Here is a 15,152-nt window from a genome sequence, read left to right on the forward strand (position 1 = left end):
TGCGGACCTACGTGCTCCATCCGTAGTTGATCCATACCTATGTTTGTACTATATGGTCCAGGACCTAGGACGAGCTTCCTGCCGATCTCGCTCTCTTAGACAAAGACTTCCGAAACCACAAGAATCAGGGCTGTAGAATGCAGACAGATCCTATACTATACTTTGCGCTACATCTTCAGGCTCCGTCGACCTCTTCCTACGATAAAAAAAATACATAAAAAAACTATGCTATCTAATCCAATCGTACACACAAACCCTACAAGACTCCCCCTGCCACCTCAAACCTAACTCACCCCTTCCCTTAATTCTGCGACTTATGGCTAATAACACTCGCCCGTCTCGCCTCTAGCACGGCATCTTCATGCGTAGGCGGACCTTGATAATTCTTCTTCCCCCAGATGAAATACCAAGCGCCTGAGATAACGAAGAAAGCGAAGAAGACAACGGATGCATAGTTCATGGTTTCGGCGGCAACCGGGATGGCGGATGGCATGCAGAACAGGGGGATTGCTAGGGCGGACCAGCCTAGGATTGTTAGTACGAAATAGGTGGTGGGAGGGGAAGAGGCTATGCGCAGTGGGGATGGAGTAGGGGGAAGAGGGCTTGAGGGGGGAATGAGGACGGGGGAAGCTTACATAGCGCGATGACATTACACACCACACCAAAAACGCCTAGATTAAAACTGCCTTCAGCAATATGTCTCCTCCCACCCGCCAGCGACACCGCAATCGGCACCGCATAACTCAACGTCAAGCAAATCACACCAACACCTGAGAACGCATTAAACGCGGCAGCAGAACCAAAATATATAACTCCCAGCAATATTTGCACAACCATACTCAACATCATAGCATTCAGCGGCACATCGAGATTCTCGTTCACAGCCCGCCACCACTTCGACCCGGGAATTGCACCGTCGCGCGCGAATGCCCATGTACAGCGCGATGCGGCCGTTGTGCAACCAATGCCACAGAAGATGGCGAGAACGAGGAGCGGGACGAGGAGGCCGAAGGCCCCGCCCGCGGAACCTACAGCGGATTTAAGGATCGGGGGAACGGGTTGCGCGGAGAGGAGGGAGGCGAGGTACGCTTGGTCTGGCATAACAAAGAGGAGGGGGATGAGGAAGACGAGGCCTGCGAAGGTGTTGAGGATGATGGTGCCGACCATGGCTTTGGGGACCTGGGTTGCGGGTTGTTCGACTTCTTCACACATTCTGTGGGTGGGTTAGCTGGGGTTTGGAAAGTGGGATGTTACCGTTGCCGGAGTGCTGCTTGGGGACGGAGGGTTGCGTTGAAGAGAGGGAGAAAATAGCCGCAAGGGAAGCTGTCGTTTTGGGATATGGGAATGGTGCATTGGTTGAGAAGGGCTGGCGAGCGGGCGTTCTCACGAGATAATCATGCCAGTACTCGAAGTCGCATAGGCAGCCTGCAGAAGTCCGACACAAAATGACCATCCCGCTGGCCATCCGGAGATGGGATTGAATTCGCCAAACACATAAGAGCCGTTATGACGGCCCTGTTTCGCAATGGCAAGCACACACACCACAATGCAGATAAGGCCTGCAAAAGTCCAGAAAATGGCGAATGTCTATACACACGATAAGCATCGGCATTCGGACACTTGCGCGAGAGAGGGATTCATTTCTCACATCTAGGAGAGGCAACCAGCGGTTTCCAAGCGCAGATACGGCATTGCAGAGCAATGTAATTCCAACAAAGATTAGGAAGATTTGGTAAGGTTCGCCTGCGAAGATGCCGACGCCGGGGGCACTTTCGAAGACATTGATACATGCCGCTAGAAATAAAGTGGTTCCAAAATTTACGGCGAGAGTGATGGTGATGTTTCCCACCACAAAAGACCATCCGCAAATCCAGGACGCGATTCTTCGATAGCTGGGTGGGGAAAGCATGAAAGTCTGATAGTACACTCCTCCGGCTGTTGGATACACAGACGTGATTTCTCCCAAAGAAATGGCAACGCAGAGAATGATGATGGAGACAGTGACCCATCCCCAAACGATGTTCGCAGGGCCCCCCCCAACAAGAGGATAGTAGAACGTTGTTGCTAGACCGTAGGGAATGGATGCCAGGACGAAGGACATGAAAGCGACTTGGAGGGTTGATCTTGATCGCACGAGTTCGGACTTATAGCCCATGGCAGCCAAAAGGTCGTCTGCAGAATTGTGCCCGCCATCTTCACCCAGATTCGTTTTGCCCGTTAGACTCAACTTCCGCTCTTTGCCTGCAGAGCCGCGTCGGTGGACGTCGTTCTCGGCTGCATATGCATTTGCCTGTGTCCCGTAGGTCTGGGTCCCAGTCGATGGATCGGCCATGGTTCGATCGTATCACGATTTGCAAACAGGAGGGGTAGAAACCAGGGTTAAGGAAAAGAAATCCTTTAAAACATGAAGGCACAAAAGACTTCTCCCTCGGTTGCTGCGCGATCGGTGATTTTGAGCTCCTGCATCCAAACGTCAGGCGATGCAGAGTCCGGGCCCGCTACCAAGCATTAGGAAGTTGGATGCAAACCGAGACGCCGCGAGTCCAGAAAGAGTTTGTAGCCCGCTCCTTGGCAGGCCCGTATCACGGTCCAGATATCGGCAGCACCGCTGTTGGAGTATCCGCGAGTTTGGCCGAGGATCCCGAGCTTGGGCATTGGGACAGGCTAGCCTGGAGTGTCATAGCACGGAAGGTTGAGGGATTACTCAAAGTGGATATTCAATGGAAAGGGGGTATTTGCCTTGGGAGTTTCGATGGAGATGTAACTTGGGAGTAACGGTGGACTGCATCAGTGGCTGCAGGGCTTGTGTGGGATTGATGTTCCCGCTTCATTCATGCGTCTAACGACCTGGTGGCTGTCATTGGCCGGGGTCTGGAATTACTAATTGGCATTTGATGATAGTTTTGAGCAAAGAAATTAGAGTACGTGTCTGACAACTAGAACCTTAGTTTGAAATGTGGATTGACGCTCGAGAGTTGCGTGTAGTGGGGAGTGCTCTTCCATCAGATCGGAACGCGCCCTACTAAAGATTGATTCCGAACTAGTAGCGACATGAGAGACCCAGTCCTTAAGATAGGAAGCTTTAGTTCATATCAGAAGGAAAGCATATCCTAATGCAGCACTCCCACTGCCTCCATCGTCCCACACTCGGATCACGAAACAGCGGGCCGATTCTGAATTGTCGTCAGCCATCATGCATCATGAAATCGTCGCGCTGGAGCGCATCCACCAACCCCTGCCGTCGCAATTCACTTTCCCCCCACCAACAACGTACAACCTCATCGCGTACGACCGCCCTGAGCCCGAAAAACTTCGCGAAAGGGTTAAAGATGCTACGATCATCATCGTCACGACGATGAGAATCTCCGCTGCACTTCTTGCGGAAGATGTAACCCCAAAGCTCCGCCTCATCGCCGTCATGGCGGCGGGCACCGACCCCATCGACCTCGGAGCCTGCAAAAAGAGAGGGATAAGAGTGACAAATTGCCCTGCAGCGAATCTCGATTCCGTCAGCGAGCATGCGATTGGTCTCTACTTTGCGACCAGGCGTAGGACGGTGATGCTGGATGCATTGACGAGGAAGGTGCCAAGTGAATGGATAGAGAAGAAGAGTCTGAGCGGTTATTTGCGGTTTGCGGATGGGAGACCGCCGCTGAGCTGTGGGGATGAGGTTATGGGGGTGGTTGGCTATGGGGCATTAGGTATGCTGGGAGAGATGCGACGACGGAAGGAGCGAATGTAGATGACATAATGTTTAGGGAAACGTATCGCAAAGGTTGGCCGCGCGCTGGGAATGCAAATCCTTGTCGCAGCGCGCAAATCTCCAGCATCGACACCGGTCCTGCCTCCCATTGGTGGCCATGAGAATCGCGTGCCGTTCGAAGACGTCCTGCGCAAAAGCACTGTGCTCGTCCTCTCCCTCCCTCGAAGCCCTGAAACAATGAACCTTATATCAACCCCCGAATTTGCCATCATGTCACCCTACGCCGTTATAGTAAACATCTCTCGAGGAGGCATAGTCGATGAAGCCGCACTCGTAAATGCTGCAAAGGAAGGCCGGATAGCTGGCTACGGCACCGATGTCTTCTTGAAGGAGCCCTTGGAAGGAGAAAAGGACAGTCCACTCTTGAGTGAGGAGGCAAAGGGTTTGAATATTATCGTCACCCCGCATCTAGCGTGGTTTGCAGAGCGGACAATGACGAATCTAGGGCAAATATTAAAGGACACAGTGGAGGCGTGGGCCGACAACAGAGCTATAAACGTGATTGTATAATAAACAGACTGGGACAGTGGAGCAGTCCAGCAAAAGTTTGGTGGGGTAGAAGCTAAACTTATACCATAGCTGAAAGGCTCTCATTATGCTATCCTGTCAAGGGACCATTTGCATTAACCTATCTAGAATTAGATAACAAGAAGGAAGGTGATACTTTCGTACAGTTATACCTTTATCATGGTTTGTAACATTAGACAGAAGAGGGAGGGGCAATGCTAAGAGCAAAATCATAGCAAGGTTCCCGAATGATGGAAGCTAAACTAATCGACAAACAGGAAAGCAGTTGCAGTATTATACTAGTTGCACACGCAGTGGAAGCAATTATTGGAGTACTATCGCATCCGAAAAAAAATGCATTACTACAACTACATATTTCTGCAAGAATATTACCAGACGAGCACTCCGCCATCTATCTTCTATCACCTCTTGTAGTCTACCCCTAAGTAGCATGCTGATTTAAAATCGCCCAGGCGTACACACGGTTGACCCAGAGGTCCACCAAGCACTCGAAACAGAATATCTTGTCCTTACGATCGACAATTCTGTTGATTTCGCGGATGATGTCGAGGTGGTCGTCCTTGGCGCGGACGAAGATAGCCATCTTGGGAGGGAAGTGCGGGAGGCTGAGTGGGGCAAGAGTCCTCAGGTCGACAGTAGGCTCGAGGGATATCGCCATCTGTCGTTCTTTGAAGTCGGCGTATTCGTGCGGAACTTTGCTGCACGAAGGATGGGAGCAGGTTTCGGGTGGGAAGACTCGAATGACGAAGACGCTGTTCTCTATTAGGGAGTTAGGGAGATGCTAGCAACGTCAGTTTATAGGAACACTTAACGGCGAAGATCGTCTGCGATGGCTGCTATTACTTTGGCGCAGTCTAGATGACTATATGGGACATAGGTTACATCCGGAATAGCGGTCACGACAGCTACAGGGCTCTTCGGAACGGTGGTCACGGGGCTATCCGAGAGGACAGCAGCAAGGTTATCTGGAGGAGATGGCGAAGGTGCTAGGCTTCGAGGATGCTCGTTCCAGATCCTGGATTGAAGCACTGGTAGGTGATGAGACGGGATGGCTATGACATTGTTCTCGTTCCCATATTCGTCCTGAAGAAGGTCGCGCGGAAGTTGTTGGAGGTACATGCGCAGATACATCTCAGTAACCGTCGTGTTCGGGTGTGAGGGAAACTGCATGCTGACGGAGTGCTCGGAATAGCTGGGATCCCATGAATCGTCATTGTCCTCATTCTCGCCATCTTTCTCCCCTTCAAGGCTTTTAGAGACAGTATATGGATAATCTCCGCCTAAGGAGATGTGTTTACGGCCATGTAGATCCAGAGCTGGCTCCGTGTCGTCCACGTTCTTCTCAGTGTCGTTACTACACTCTGAAGATGTATCGAATGCATCCATTGGAGGACCTGAAAGCGTAATCCAATCAACTGGCTTGCCGAACCATGACATGATATCAATAGCATGGAAATCAGTATATTCCATTTGGAGAAGAGTGGGGAGATAACAAACCATTGACAGTAGTGATGTTTCCGGCCATCTTTTCCCCGGACAGCATTTCTGCGTATGATTACACTCGCTAGCTGTTCGTTGCGTGGAAGACGTAGGAGGTTGGAGAAAGAGAACTTATGGTGTCACTATGTGTTTCTGTCTCACCCTGAACACGACAAAAAATGTTAGCACAGTTACAATTGGAGTCCCTAAAAAGCCAAAGGCCTGGTGGTAACAGGTTACGTATGTCTAACAAGAGGCTAAACAAGAATATAGCTGAGAGTGCGGTCTCTATATGAAATGTGAAGGGCGCTGGTAGAGCAATGCTCGGTGTCGCCGAAACCTTGACGGTAAGTGGAGGGGATAGGCAGATTGCTGTCAAATGGTAGTGGTGATTTATGGTGGTATCAAAGAATCGCAAGAGCCCGAGGCCGCAGTCGTGGAGAGGTCAGACGTTGTCAAAGAGACACAGTCGCTCTACGTAGGTTTGTGGAGTCAATGTTTACGTCTGCTGACGCTCGACAAGTCGTGGTGAAAGAATTGCCACTGTACGACTCCGCCCAATATTTCCTTTTAACGAGCGCTATCACTAGTAGAATTATACTTGCTTGCTCACGTTCTCCCACAGTTCACAAGCCGATTGCGCCATTCTCCCTATCCTTCACCTTGCGAGCAATAGGGGAGTGCGGATGGCCCCTTGGCTGTTAATTCCCCCTAATAAGTCTTGATGCTTACTTAATGTGCTGCTGAATTCTTTGACAGCTGCTTGAATGCATGATGGGAAATTAATTCCTGACAGCGAGCCAATTTCAGAATAACGAGGAATCCTGGGATCGCCCGATCTTCGCAAGGCAGGGCTGCATATAACGCAGGGCAGCATCTAGGTAAAGCAGGCTAAAATAAGAACACAGTTTATATTGGCATTAAGCTCTGAGCGCTTCTGTTGACAACGCCCAACAAGAGAGAAAGCAATGATGAGCAGGACTGAATGGCTCGACACATATAAGGTCATCTGAGTCAAAGATCAACCAAGAGCCGTGATTCCATTGAAGTGGGATCGTAATGGTGATTCTGAAAGTGGCGAAGATGGCTGATGGTCGAGTAGCGAGGTTGAGCGGGACAATGATCTTCCGAATTTTCTCACCGCCCCGGCAGAAAATAGTCGCTCCGGAATTTTGACGCAAAAGTCCAGTTTCAATTTCTTCACCTTCCCACGCTGCCTACCCCTCCACAATATTTGCAATGGGCAAGCGCAAAGTAGGTGCTCTCGAGAAAGTCGACGCTGACTTGTACGTACCCTATGTAATCCCTAAGCTCTTCCTAAACCCTTCTAGATCAAATCTCCAATATAAAGTGCGGCGCGATCCAGCCTCCTACCGTGACGACTTTCAGAATCAGTATAGTCAATATGAGTCGTTCAGGGAGCTATTTATGCAGAATCCCTCCATAACAGAGGATATTGGCATGGTCTCGTTCAGAGACTTGATCGATTTCGTCGCTCATGTTGCGGACTGCTATCCCGATATCACAGCGCGGTTTCCGGAGGACTTGATGCAGATATTGAGTCACCACCACGAAGAGGTGGAGATGGAGCTAAGGGATAAAATGGTTGGGAGCCTGGTATTACTAAGGAATAAAGACATTATTGATTCTTCGACGTATGAGGAACCATTCTCTTCCCCTAAGGGCTGCTCTGACTTTGGGCAATATACAGACTCCTGAACACTCTGTTCCCAATCTTAGTCTCTACTCCAAGTAAATCCCTCCGCGCTCTCTTGTTCACTAAGATCTTATCCGACCTCCGATCGTCCAATTCCAAGGCTACGAACCACAAGCTTAATCGCACAATCCAGACCGTTCTCTACAATCTCCTCACCTCAGATAGGGAATCCCAGAAGGGCATATGGGCAGTCAAGATAACGCGCGAGCTCTGGAAACGGCAGATATGGGCCGATGCCAAGGCTGTAGAAATCATGAAGGAAGCTAGTCTAGCTGAGAATGAGAAAGTTATAACTGGTGGTGTGCGGTTCTTTCTAGGCGGAGACAAAGAGAGAGAAGAAGCTGCAGATGAGTCTAGTGATGACGATGAGAATATCGATATGAGCAAACTCCGACACCAGGCTAACATTAACAAGAAGACGAAAAAGAAAGAGAAGGAACTAAGAAAAGCCGCTGCAACAGTCAAACGGAAAGAAAAGAAGAAGAACGCTCCTCACCCACTTAATTTTTCCGCGCTTCACCTCCTCCACGACCCTCAAGGCTTCGCAGAAACCCTCTTCTCTAGACATGTCCAGAATGCAAAGTCAAAACTCTCCCTCGACTCTAAACTCCTCGTCCTCCAACTCGTTTCCCGTCTTGTTGGCCTCCACAAGCTGACCGTCATCTCACTATACTCGTATTTTCTAAAGTACCTGACACCACGACAAGCTTCCGTAACATCATTTCTCGCATGTCTCGCCCAATCCACGCATAGCTTAGTTCCTCCAGACGTGCTTGAGCCCCTCATACAGAAGATTGCAAACGAGTTTGTATCTGAAGCAGCGGCAGCAGAAGTTGCCGCTGCAGGTTTGAACTCGATCCGAGAGATTTGTGTGCGGCAACCACTGGCCATGAACGACACCTTACTGCAGGATCTCGTCATGTACCGCAAGAGCAAGGACAAAGGCGTCATGATGGCGGCTAAAGGTCTTCTAAGTCTCTACAGGGAAGTTGGCGCCGAGCTATTGAAGAAGAGAGATAGAGGTAAAGATGCTACCATCGGGTTGCGTTCCGGGGAAATTAAAGAGCGGAGGTTTGGTGAGGAGGAGGCAGGTGAGATTGAAGGCATTGAGTTACTGGAGAAATGGAAAGAGGAGGAAAGACGCAAGAAGCGGGAGGAAGAGGGTTTACCCCCCGATGCTCCTACAGACGAGGAAGAAGATGAGGCAGAAGACTGGAAGAACTGGGATATTGAATCTGACGACACTGATTCATCTGGTGGCTGGATTAATGTCGAGAGTGACGGCGAAGACATCAACATTAGCGATTCTGAAGATGAAAGAGAACGCCCGGCAAAGAAAGCCAAACTTGCCAGCGAGACCCCAGGACCCGAAGCAGGTGAGAAGGAGAACAGGTCAAAATCTAAAGAGCCAGAAGCGAAGAAAATCTCTAAGCTTGCAACGACACGCATTTTGACTCCCGCCGACCTCGCAAAGCTCCAAGAACTCCGTCTCGCCTCCTCTGTGGTATCCTCCATGCCTTCTAACAAACGCCGCCAAGCCCTCGCAGCCCGGCACGCTGACGACCCTTTAACAGCTGCCGAAATCGAAGCACCTGGACTACTTGGGAAGAAGACTACCAAGGAGGAGAAGATCGCCATGGCGAAGAAGGAGAAGGAAGAGCATCATCAAAGCACGACGGCCAAAAAGAAAGAAAAGAAGGCTGGCGAGGGAAAGAGCACGACGAACAAGGAGAAGGCGAGGAAGAAGAATTTCTTGATGACATTGGGGAAGGCCAAGGGGAAGCAGAAGAGGAGTTTGGTGGATGTGAGGAAGACGCTGAGGGGCCATATTGATAGGCAGAAACGTGGTGGCAAGAGGGGAAACAGAGGATAATTTTCCTTAGATGTTATGATTAAAACTTGGAAAGGCAGTCGGAATCGATACCCTAATGTATGTGTTCAAGTGGTCTCCTCGAGCGACCTGAGTTCGGGGTGATCCTAAAGGTGTGCATTCAGATGATACGTTTGCTGGAATCTGTTCTTCAAGTACGAACATCTTAACCTCGAAACCCCAGACATAGAAAGTATATATGCGCTATGACAATCGCCAAGTGTATACCCAAACCCCGGCGCTAGCATCCTATCTGCCCTTAAATATTCCTTAAAATACTCACGCTTTTATATGCGGTCCAGCGTCCACCTCTCACTCGATATATTAATTCAGATCTAGCCTCCACACCACGTCTTCCTCCCCCTTCCTCCTCACAATCTTGACGATTGGCTCTTTGACTGGCTTCATCACACTCAAAGGAATCCGTCCATCATCTCTCGTCGGCAACTCCATCACCCCGCCCTTCGCAGACTCTATCTCAAACATATGCGCACACAACGTCATAAACCCCAAGATCTCACTCTGCGCGAAATGCCGTCCAGGACATATCACACTTCCACCGCCGAAAGCGCGATATGCAGCACTCGGCACATTCTTGGGGAGTTGCGACGCCGTTCTTTCTGCACTCGCAGTTGCACTATTCCCTGCACCAGTCTCGGCTGAAAATTGCTCGGAAGAGGTGGTGGACGAGATGAATCGATTGGGCACGAAAGATTTTGCATTCGCGCCCCAGATGCTTTCGGCGGAGTGGATTACGCCGCTGGCGATTTGGATCATGGAGCCCTTTTTTAGAAGACATGGAGGGTGGCCTGGGGCAGTGATGTTGTGGGTGTTGGTTACGAGTCGGACGGAGGAGAGATTGGCAATTGTGCGGAGGGTTTCGCGGTAGGTGGAAACGAGAAGGGGGCATTTGGTTTTTAGCATTGCTACTGAAACTACTTTTTCATTGCCATCGGAGGACGTGGATACCGCTTGGATCGTCTCGGCGCGGATTTGGGCAAGCAGATCTGGGCGCGCGAACACATTGACGAGGAACCAGAATGTAGTTGGTACAGCGTTTCCGAGAATCCCAAAGAGTAGAATGAGCTCCGCGTGGCCGGCCATTTTAGTGGTGAGGCCGTGTTTGAGGTTGATGGCGACGCGCTTTTGGATTAACGGCGACGCCGTTTTGTAGTGCTCTTTCTCAACAAATTCTTGGAGTGCCGCGTTCACGGCTTTTCGCGCTGCCCAAGGCTTGCGCGCAGTTATCCAGGGGAGAATGTTGGCCATGACGCCGATCATGCCAGCTTCGTAGTCCCAGAACTTTTGCACCAGGGACGGGTGTATGGCGAACGGGTTTTGAGGACCATAGACGGTGAATGCGTTTGCGATTGTGAAGGTTTGTTTAACGAAGTCCATGAGATTTATCTCGCTCGCATTGGAACCCGATGCAAATGCGTTTAGAACTTCGGAGAACTTGTCAAGCTGCGTACTAGACATTTGGTTGAGGATTGGTCCGGGAGATAGTACAGCATTGACCATGTCATGAGCTTCAATCATCAGGCCTTCACTATGACCAAGCTCGCCATCTAAATTGTACCTAATGATTTTCATGCTCGGTTCATCAAAGTCGACGAGCCGTTTTGTGACTTCTAGAATCATGCCGTAGAAGGAGAGAGATTTAGATGCTCGCTGGATGGGCGCTGCAAGCTGGGGTGATATCACTACGATGGTCCGCGCATTGAGAGTTTGGAGAGTATAGATGGGATATTGGGTGCGCTCGTTCACACGCGCAAAGTAGGACGCGCCATACCAGAACATGCCAACCACATGCCCTAGGAAGGGGAGACCATGGTGCGGGATAAGCGGCGGCTCTTTCGGGTCTTGGATGGCCTTGAGAAACTCTTCGCCGTCTAAGAGGAAGGCTAGGAGGGCATAAATGATGGCGTTATCAAGAAGAAAGCGGCGTAATCCATGATAATGCATCATGTAAAAGCCTATAGCAAGGACTACGAGATGGAGGAGCCATGGGATTTTGGCGTTCCATATTCGGGAAAGAGAAAGCATAGCGATCTTGAACCGATGAATTGACTCTGAGGAGTTGAGAAGAAAGTAACGGCGTTAAGTTCATGGCTTTGAAAATGTGGAGTGGTTAATCACACCTTTCCGGAAACGGTCAGGTGGCAATCACGGATACGCGGTGGGGAACCTTGAAGGAAGCCGACCCCTGACGCTAATCCTAATTCATGCCCCTCAATCCCACTTTAGTAGGAAACATCACCTTCTTCCCAAACTTCCAGATGTCCACGTTACTCTCCTTCTCTTCTCTCAGCAGGTTGATTCGACATCCATTAATATCTGCATACCATCGGCGGACCCTGTGTTGGCTAAGACGCCGTTGCACTTCGATATCATGTTATTTGCTGAATGTGGGGTATTTAACGTACAAAGACCTGGATGGACAGGTACACCTTAAACCATTGAGGATGCTGTACATTAGTATACCGACAGATCATAGTATAGGTGGACATCAGTCTCTAAGAAGGCGTTGCATGCACTATTTATAGAATGCTAATACTAATAAAAAAACAGAGATACCGATGTAACCTAATCGGGCCCAAATGCACATTTCGCCATACAACCCATGAACCTACCGCTTCTATTCCATGTTGTTCCTTGCGTTTATGTACTGTCAATCGTGGTTTCATATTATTGACAACTCTTCGATGTGACAGGGGACGATAAAGACGACGGAGTTACAACCAATCCCAAATCTTAGGCTAAAGGCAAAGGGAAGAACAAGCAGGCAAGAGCAGCTGTTCCGAAGGCGATTCGGCCGCTAAACGGAGGACCTCAAGCAAGGACGTGGAGGGTGGAAGGCGGCAAACTTCCACGACCTCTACTGCGGTCACACAATCATAACGAGCACTACATAGCCCTCTGTTAAAAAAGCCTAGGGAATCCTGTGGTATGACAAGATCTTGGTTCATCATTCCCGCCTCTGATTAGGGAGTTATTATTCACCGGACAGTCCATGGCCCCCTTTTCACCCCATTCGTCTGTCCACAGTGCATCGAAGTACAAGCAAACTAGTGGGTTGATCATCATCAACGACAGGCAGAAATGCATCGTGCGTTGGATGTAGGCGTACGCTCAGCGTAATGGAGAAATATAGGATGAGACATGCACAAGGCTTCGCTCGAGTGTTTCGCATAGAGAAGTCCGGCTGGAAGACCCTAGTTTCTAGCGCGCCTCAACAAAAGGCTAAAGATTGTGGAACCGAATATTGTGAAACAGATTGTGGCCGTTCGTCTTGGCGTGATCATAACCCTCCCTGAGAGGGGCATTATTTGTGCCGCGTGCGGACTGATGGAACTTAGATATATCGAGGTGAGGATCATAGCTAGAGCCTATCTCCCTTCCCTCATGATGGAGACTCTAATTATGATAAGACGAAGATGCGAGAAAAGAGAAAGAGCCCTGGAAGTATAGGGATCGATCCCCCATTTCTTATCATCGGCAGTCGGATATTATCAACGTTGATGTCGGTGGCCTTACAGAGCCCCTTGTTGATGTTAGGTTGGCCTGACCGCGGGCAAAGCTTTATAGGAGATTCTCATGTCGGAGATAGGAGAGATAGGAGTTGGTCGTAGGGACTAGTGTCCTGGCGTGGCCAACAGTGGTTTGTGTTCCAAGAGCACTTAAGGAATGAGTCTTAGACACTCGTTATCGGTACTAAGTCACTTTTAACTCTAGGGTAGCTAGGCTTTAAAGGGTTTATTATAAATATGAACTGGAATTATCAAGATTCGCGTGGCGTGCAGTGATCATGAAATGGAGGTGGGGAACCCTTCGAGACAGGGTTGGCGAGATAAGAAGCACATCTGATTGACCTAACGCATGTTAGCGTAAATCATGGAGTTGATTAGGGGGGTAGCCTGATCTTTCTTAGCCATTGATGCCTAGAGTGGCTCGACTATTGCTCCTGCTTGGACAATCCGGTCTCAGGTGAACTGTTGGCACGCGTATATTATAGCCCCATATCTCTGCATCAACAATTGAAGGTGGGCTCATGCACAATACATCAACCACGGCTGCGCATGATTCATTGAGGGTTCGGATTTATGGCGAGCTACGAGAGTCATGCGCTGGCTCTGCATAGTCCTGACTAATCATCGCTCCTTCGCTGGTCTCCGCCTAGATTCCACTGAGCTAGAATGCCATATGAAACTCTCGGACACCCTTGATATTACATCCACCACGTTGTAAACTAACCACCGACTACAATATTGTTGAATTTTGATACCTGCCGGGCGCATTTCAGACAATGATGTGGCCATCCAAGTACTAGCTGTGCTTAGCAGGCGGTAAACGCAGGACCCGAATTAGTGAACATAATCAGAGAAAGCCAATGCGCAAGATGCTATCAGAATTTTCAACAAAGATATTTGGTGCATTGCGATACTCTCTACTGTGAAAGTGCAATGCTGTGAACAGAAGGCACCTAATTTACGGTTAAATTTAGGGGAGACGACTATATTAATGTGTGACACTAAGTCTACTTGTCTAATGAGGGCAGCAGTGATTGTTTGAGAACATGATCCAGAGGGTAGGATAGGTGCAAGAGAGAAAAATTGAAGTGACTTAGCCGTTGGTGAATTTATCTAGTGTTTGTATCATGCGGGAGTGAAACCTCCCCAGTAGACTTCCCGTCATGTCTTCCTGTTTTCCTTGCGCTTGGAAAGCATTTCCGCATCTAATTCTCGTACTCTAACACCCGAATTCACTCCAATCTTAACGTGACCATATCCGGTACATTCGAGCCTCATAGGGATGGACCGTCGATGGAATACTCCATCAATCATTCCGCATCGACGACAACCTATATCAATCTACAAACCTATTCAAACTTAAGGTCCTCTGCCGCTAATTGCACACGCATATTAGAGTACTACAAGGCTTCTAACAATGATGTGGAATGAGGATATGTTGCAACAAGTCTTCGAAACTACACCTTTTGCAGCGCAACTCATGGTTGAAGCTGTCGACGCCCAAAATTAAGCTACATCTTGCGCAAAGAACTGCCTGTCAATGCTATGCGGGCATGAAGCTTGTGGAGTAGCAGAGGGAGACCCTACTGGGCTCAGTAATTTTGATTGCGAAGAGTGTGTACAGCAGCGTCGATCATTGCTCACTGGCGTTCCGTAGTCGCTGATAGCAAGGCTGTTCGATGACGGGAAGTCTCTCCCAGCAGTAATGGTCCTTTTAGTGTTGGGTGAGATATTCCATGGATGTTGGCTGAGCACGCCAGTTATCATCGTCGAGAGGCATGCATGTACCCTCCGCCATGGCAGATAGGAACCGAACCCCCGATGCGGGGGAATTAGTGGATCTCCTTCCGTGAGGTGCACACCCGATTTAGTCATGGCCAAATACTTGGTATTTTCCGCTGGATCATCCAGACATCGTAGAATTTGTCGAGAAATCTTCCTTAATACAAGAAAAGGCAGCAGTGTTCGGAATCAACAGGTGGCAGGTGGCCCACCTAAAGATTCTCAGGTGCCTGCAGGTGCGATGTCTGAACATTTGAATTTACTGCATAGAGTAGTCAATATATCCCCTATTGTGATCTTTACCCTTGTATACCTAAGATAACTTACAGGTTAGCCTTATAGAACCTTAGCATTGTCTAATGCAGTTTTCTAACGCTGCTTATGGCCTCCTAATATATTAGTCCAGCAGTAGTATACGAACACAGCAGTGTCTTCAACCACACTGCCTAATTAGGTAGTTTATTAACATGATTAGGTATAGCA

General features: G+C 49.3%; 6 protein-coding genes across 6 annotated transcripts; 3 read left to right on the plus strand and 3 right to left on the minus strand.

Moving 5' to 3' along the window:
* Positions 1-179: 179 nt before the first annotated feature.
* On the minus strand, positions 180-2,600 carry BDR25DRAFT_294020 (amino acid transporter). Its single transcript, XM_033688758.1, has 4 exons — positions 1,649-2,600; positions 1,388-1,587; positions 636-1,213; positions 180-525 (listed from the first exon to the last, which is right to left on the minus strand). The coding sequence occupies exons 1-4, from the start codon at positions 2,330-2,332 to the stop codon at positions 302-304; spliced, it is 1,686 nt and encodes a 561-aa protein (XP_033543309.1). The 5' UTR covers positions 2,333-2,600; the 3' UTR covers positions 180-301.
* A 546-nt stretch (positions 2,601-3,146) lies between these two features.
* On the plus strand, positions 3,147-4,273 carry BDR25DRAFT_336604 (uncharacterized protein; the record flags this gene model as incomplete). The annotated part of the gene is made up of 2 exons (XM_033693116.1): positions 3,147-3,701; positions 3,759-4,273. Exons 1-2 carry the CDS (start codon positions 3,194-3,196, stop codon positions 4,271-4,273), a joined length of 1,023 nt encoding a protein of 340 aa, XP_033543310.1. The 5' UTR covers positions 3,147-3,193.
* Positions 4,274-4,712: 439 nt separating this feature from the next.
* BDR25DRAFT_377630 (uncharacterized protein) lies at positions 4,713-5,731 on the minus strand (the record flags this gene model as incomplete). The annotated part of the gene is made up of 2 exons (XM_033697511.1): positions 4,713-5,072; positions 5,135-5,731. The coding sequence occupies 2 exons, from the start codon at positions 5,726-5,728 to the stop codon at positions 4,713-4,715; spliced, it is 954 nt and encodes a 317-aa protein (XP_033543311.1).
* A 71-nt stretch (positions 5,732-5,802) lies between these two features.
* Positions 5,803-6,634, plus strand: BDR25DRAFT_359797 (uncharacterized protein; the record flags this gene model as incomplete). The annotated part of the gene is made up of 8 exons (XM_033696149.1): positions 5,803-5,840; positions 5,884-5,951; positions 5,985-6,010; positions 6,076-6,121; positions 6,157-6,261; positions 6,294-6,359; positions 6,396-6,470; positions 6,567-6,634. The coding sequence occupies 8 exons, from the start codon at positions 5,803-5,805 to the stop codon at positions 6,632-6,634; spliced, it is 492 nt and encodes a 163-aa protein (XP_033543312.1).
* A 375-nt stretch (positions 6,635-7,009) lies between these two features.
* On the plus strand, positions 7,010-9,373 carry BDR25DRAFT_345655 (SDA1-domain-containing protein; the record flags this gene model as incomplete). The annotated part of the gene is made up of 3 exons (XM_033694071.1): positions 7,010-7,056; positions 7,102-7,425; positions 7,482-9,373. The coding sequence occupies 3 exons, from the start codon at positions 7,010-7,012 to the stop codon at positions 9,358-9,360; spliced, it is 2,250 nt and encodes a 749-aa protein (XP_033543313.1). The 3' UTR covers positions 9,361-9,373.
* Positions 9,374-9,681: 308 nt separating this feature from the next.
* BDR25DRAFT_294028 (cytochrome P450) lies at positions 9,682-11,322 on the minus strand (the record flags this gene model as incomplete). The annotated part of the gene is made up of 2 exons (XM_033688759.1): positions 9,682-9,973; positions 10,046-11,322. The coding sequence occupies 2 exons, from the start codon at positions 11,320-11,322 to the stop codon at positions 9,682-9,684; spliced, it is 1,569 nt and encodes a 522-aa protein (XP_033543314.1).
* Positions 11,323-15,152: the final 3,830 nt, after the last annotated feature.

The sequence above is a fragment of the Lindgomyces ingoldianus genome, assembly GCF_010093535.1.
Source record: "Lindgomyces ingoldianus strain ATCC 200398 unplaced genomic scaffold BDR25scaffold_34, whole genome shotgun sequence".
Classification (NCBI taxonomy): Eukaryota; Fungi; Ascomycota; class Dothideomycetes; order Pleosporales; family Lindgomycetaceae; genus Lindgomyces; species Lindgomyces ingoldianus.

Excerpts from the sequence above, each read along its gene's own strand:
- BDR25DRAFT_294020 (XM_033688758.1), bottom strand. The coding sequence starts at position 2,332 with ATGGCCGATCCATCGACTGGGACCCAGACCTACGGGACACAGGCAAAT. Across the intron at positions 1,588-1,648 it reads GCTGGTTGCCTCTCCTAGAT|ACATTCGCCATTTTCTGGAC; the intron begins GTGAGAAATGAA and ends TCGTGTGTATAG. Across the intron at positions 1,214-1,387 it reads AGTACTGGCATGATTATCTC|AATGTGTGAAGAAGTCGAAC; the intron begins GTGAGAACGCCC and ends ACCCACCCACAG.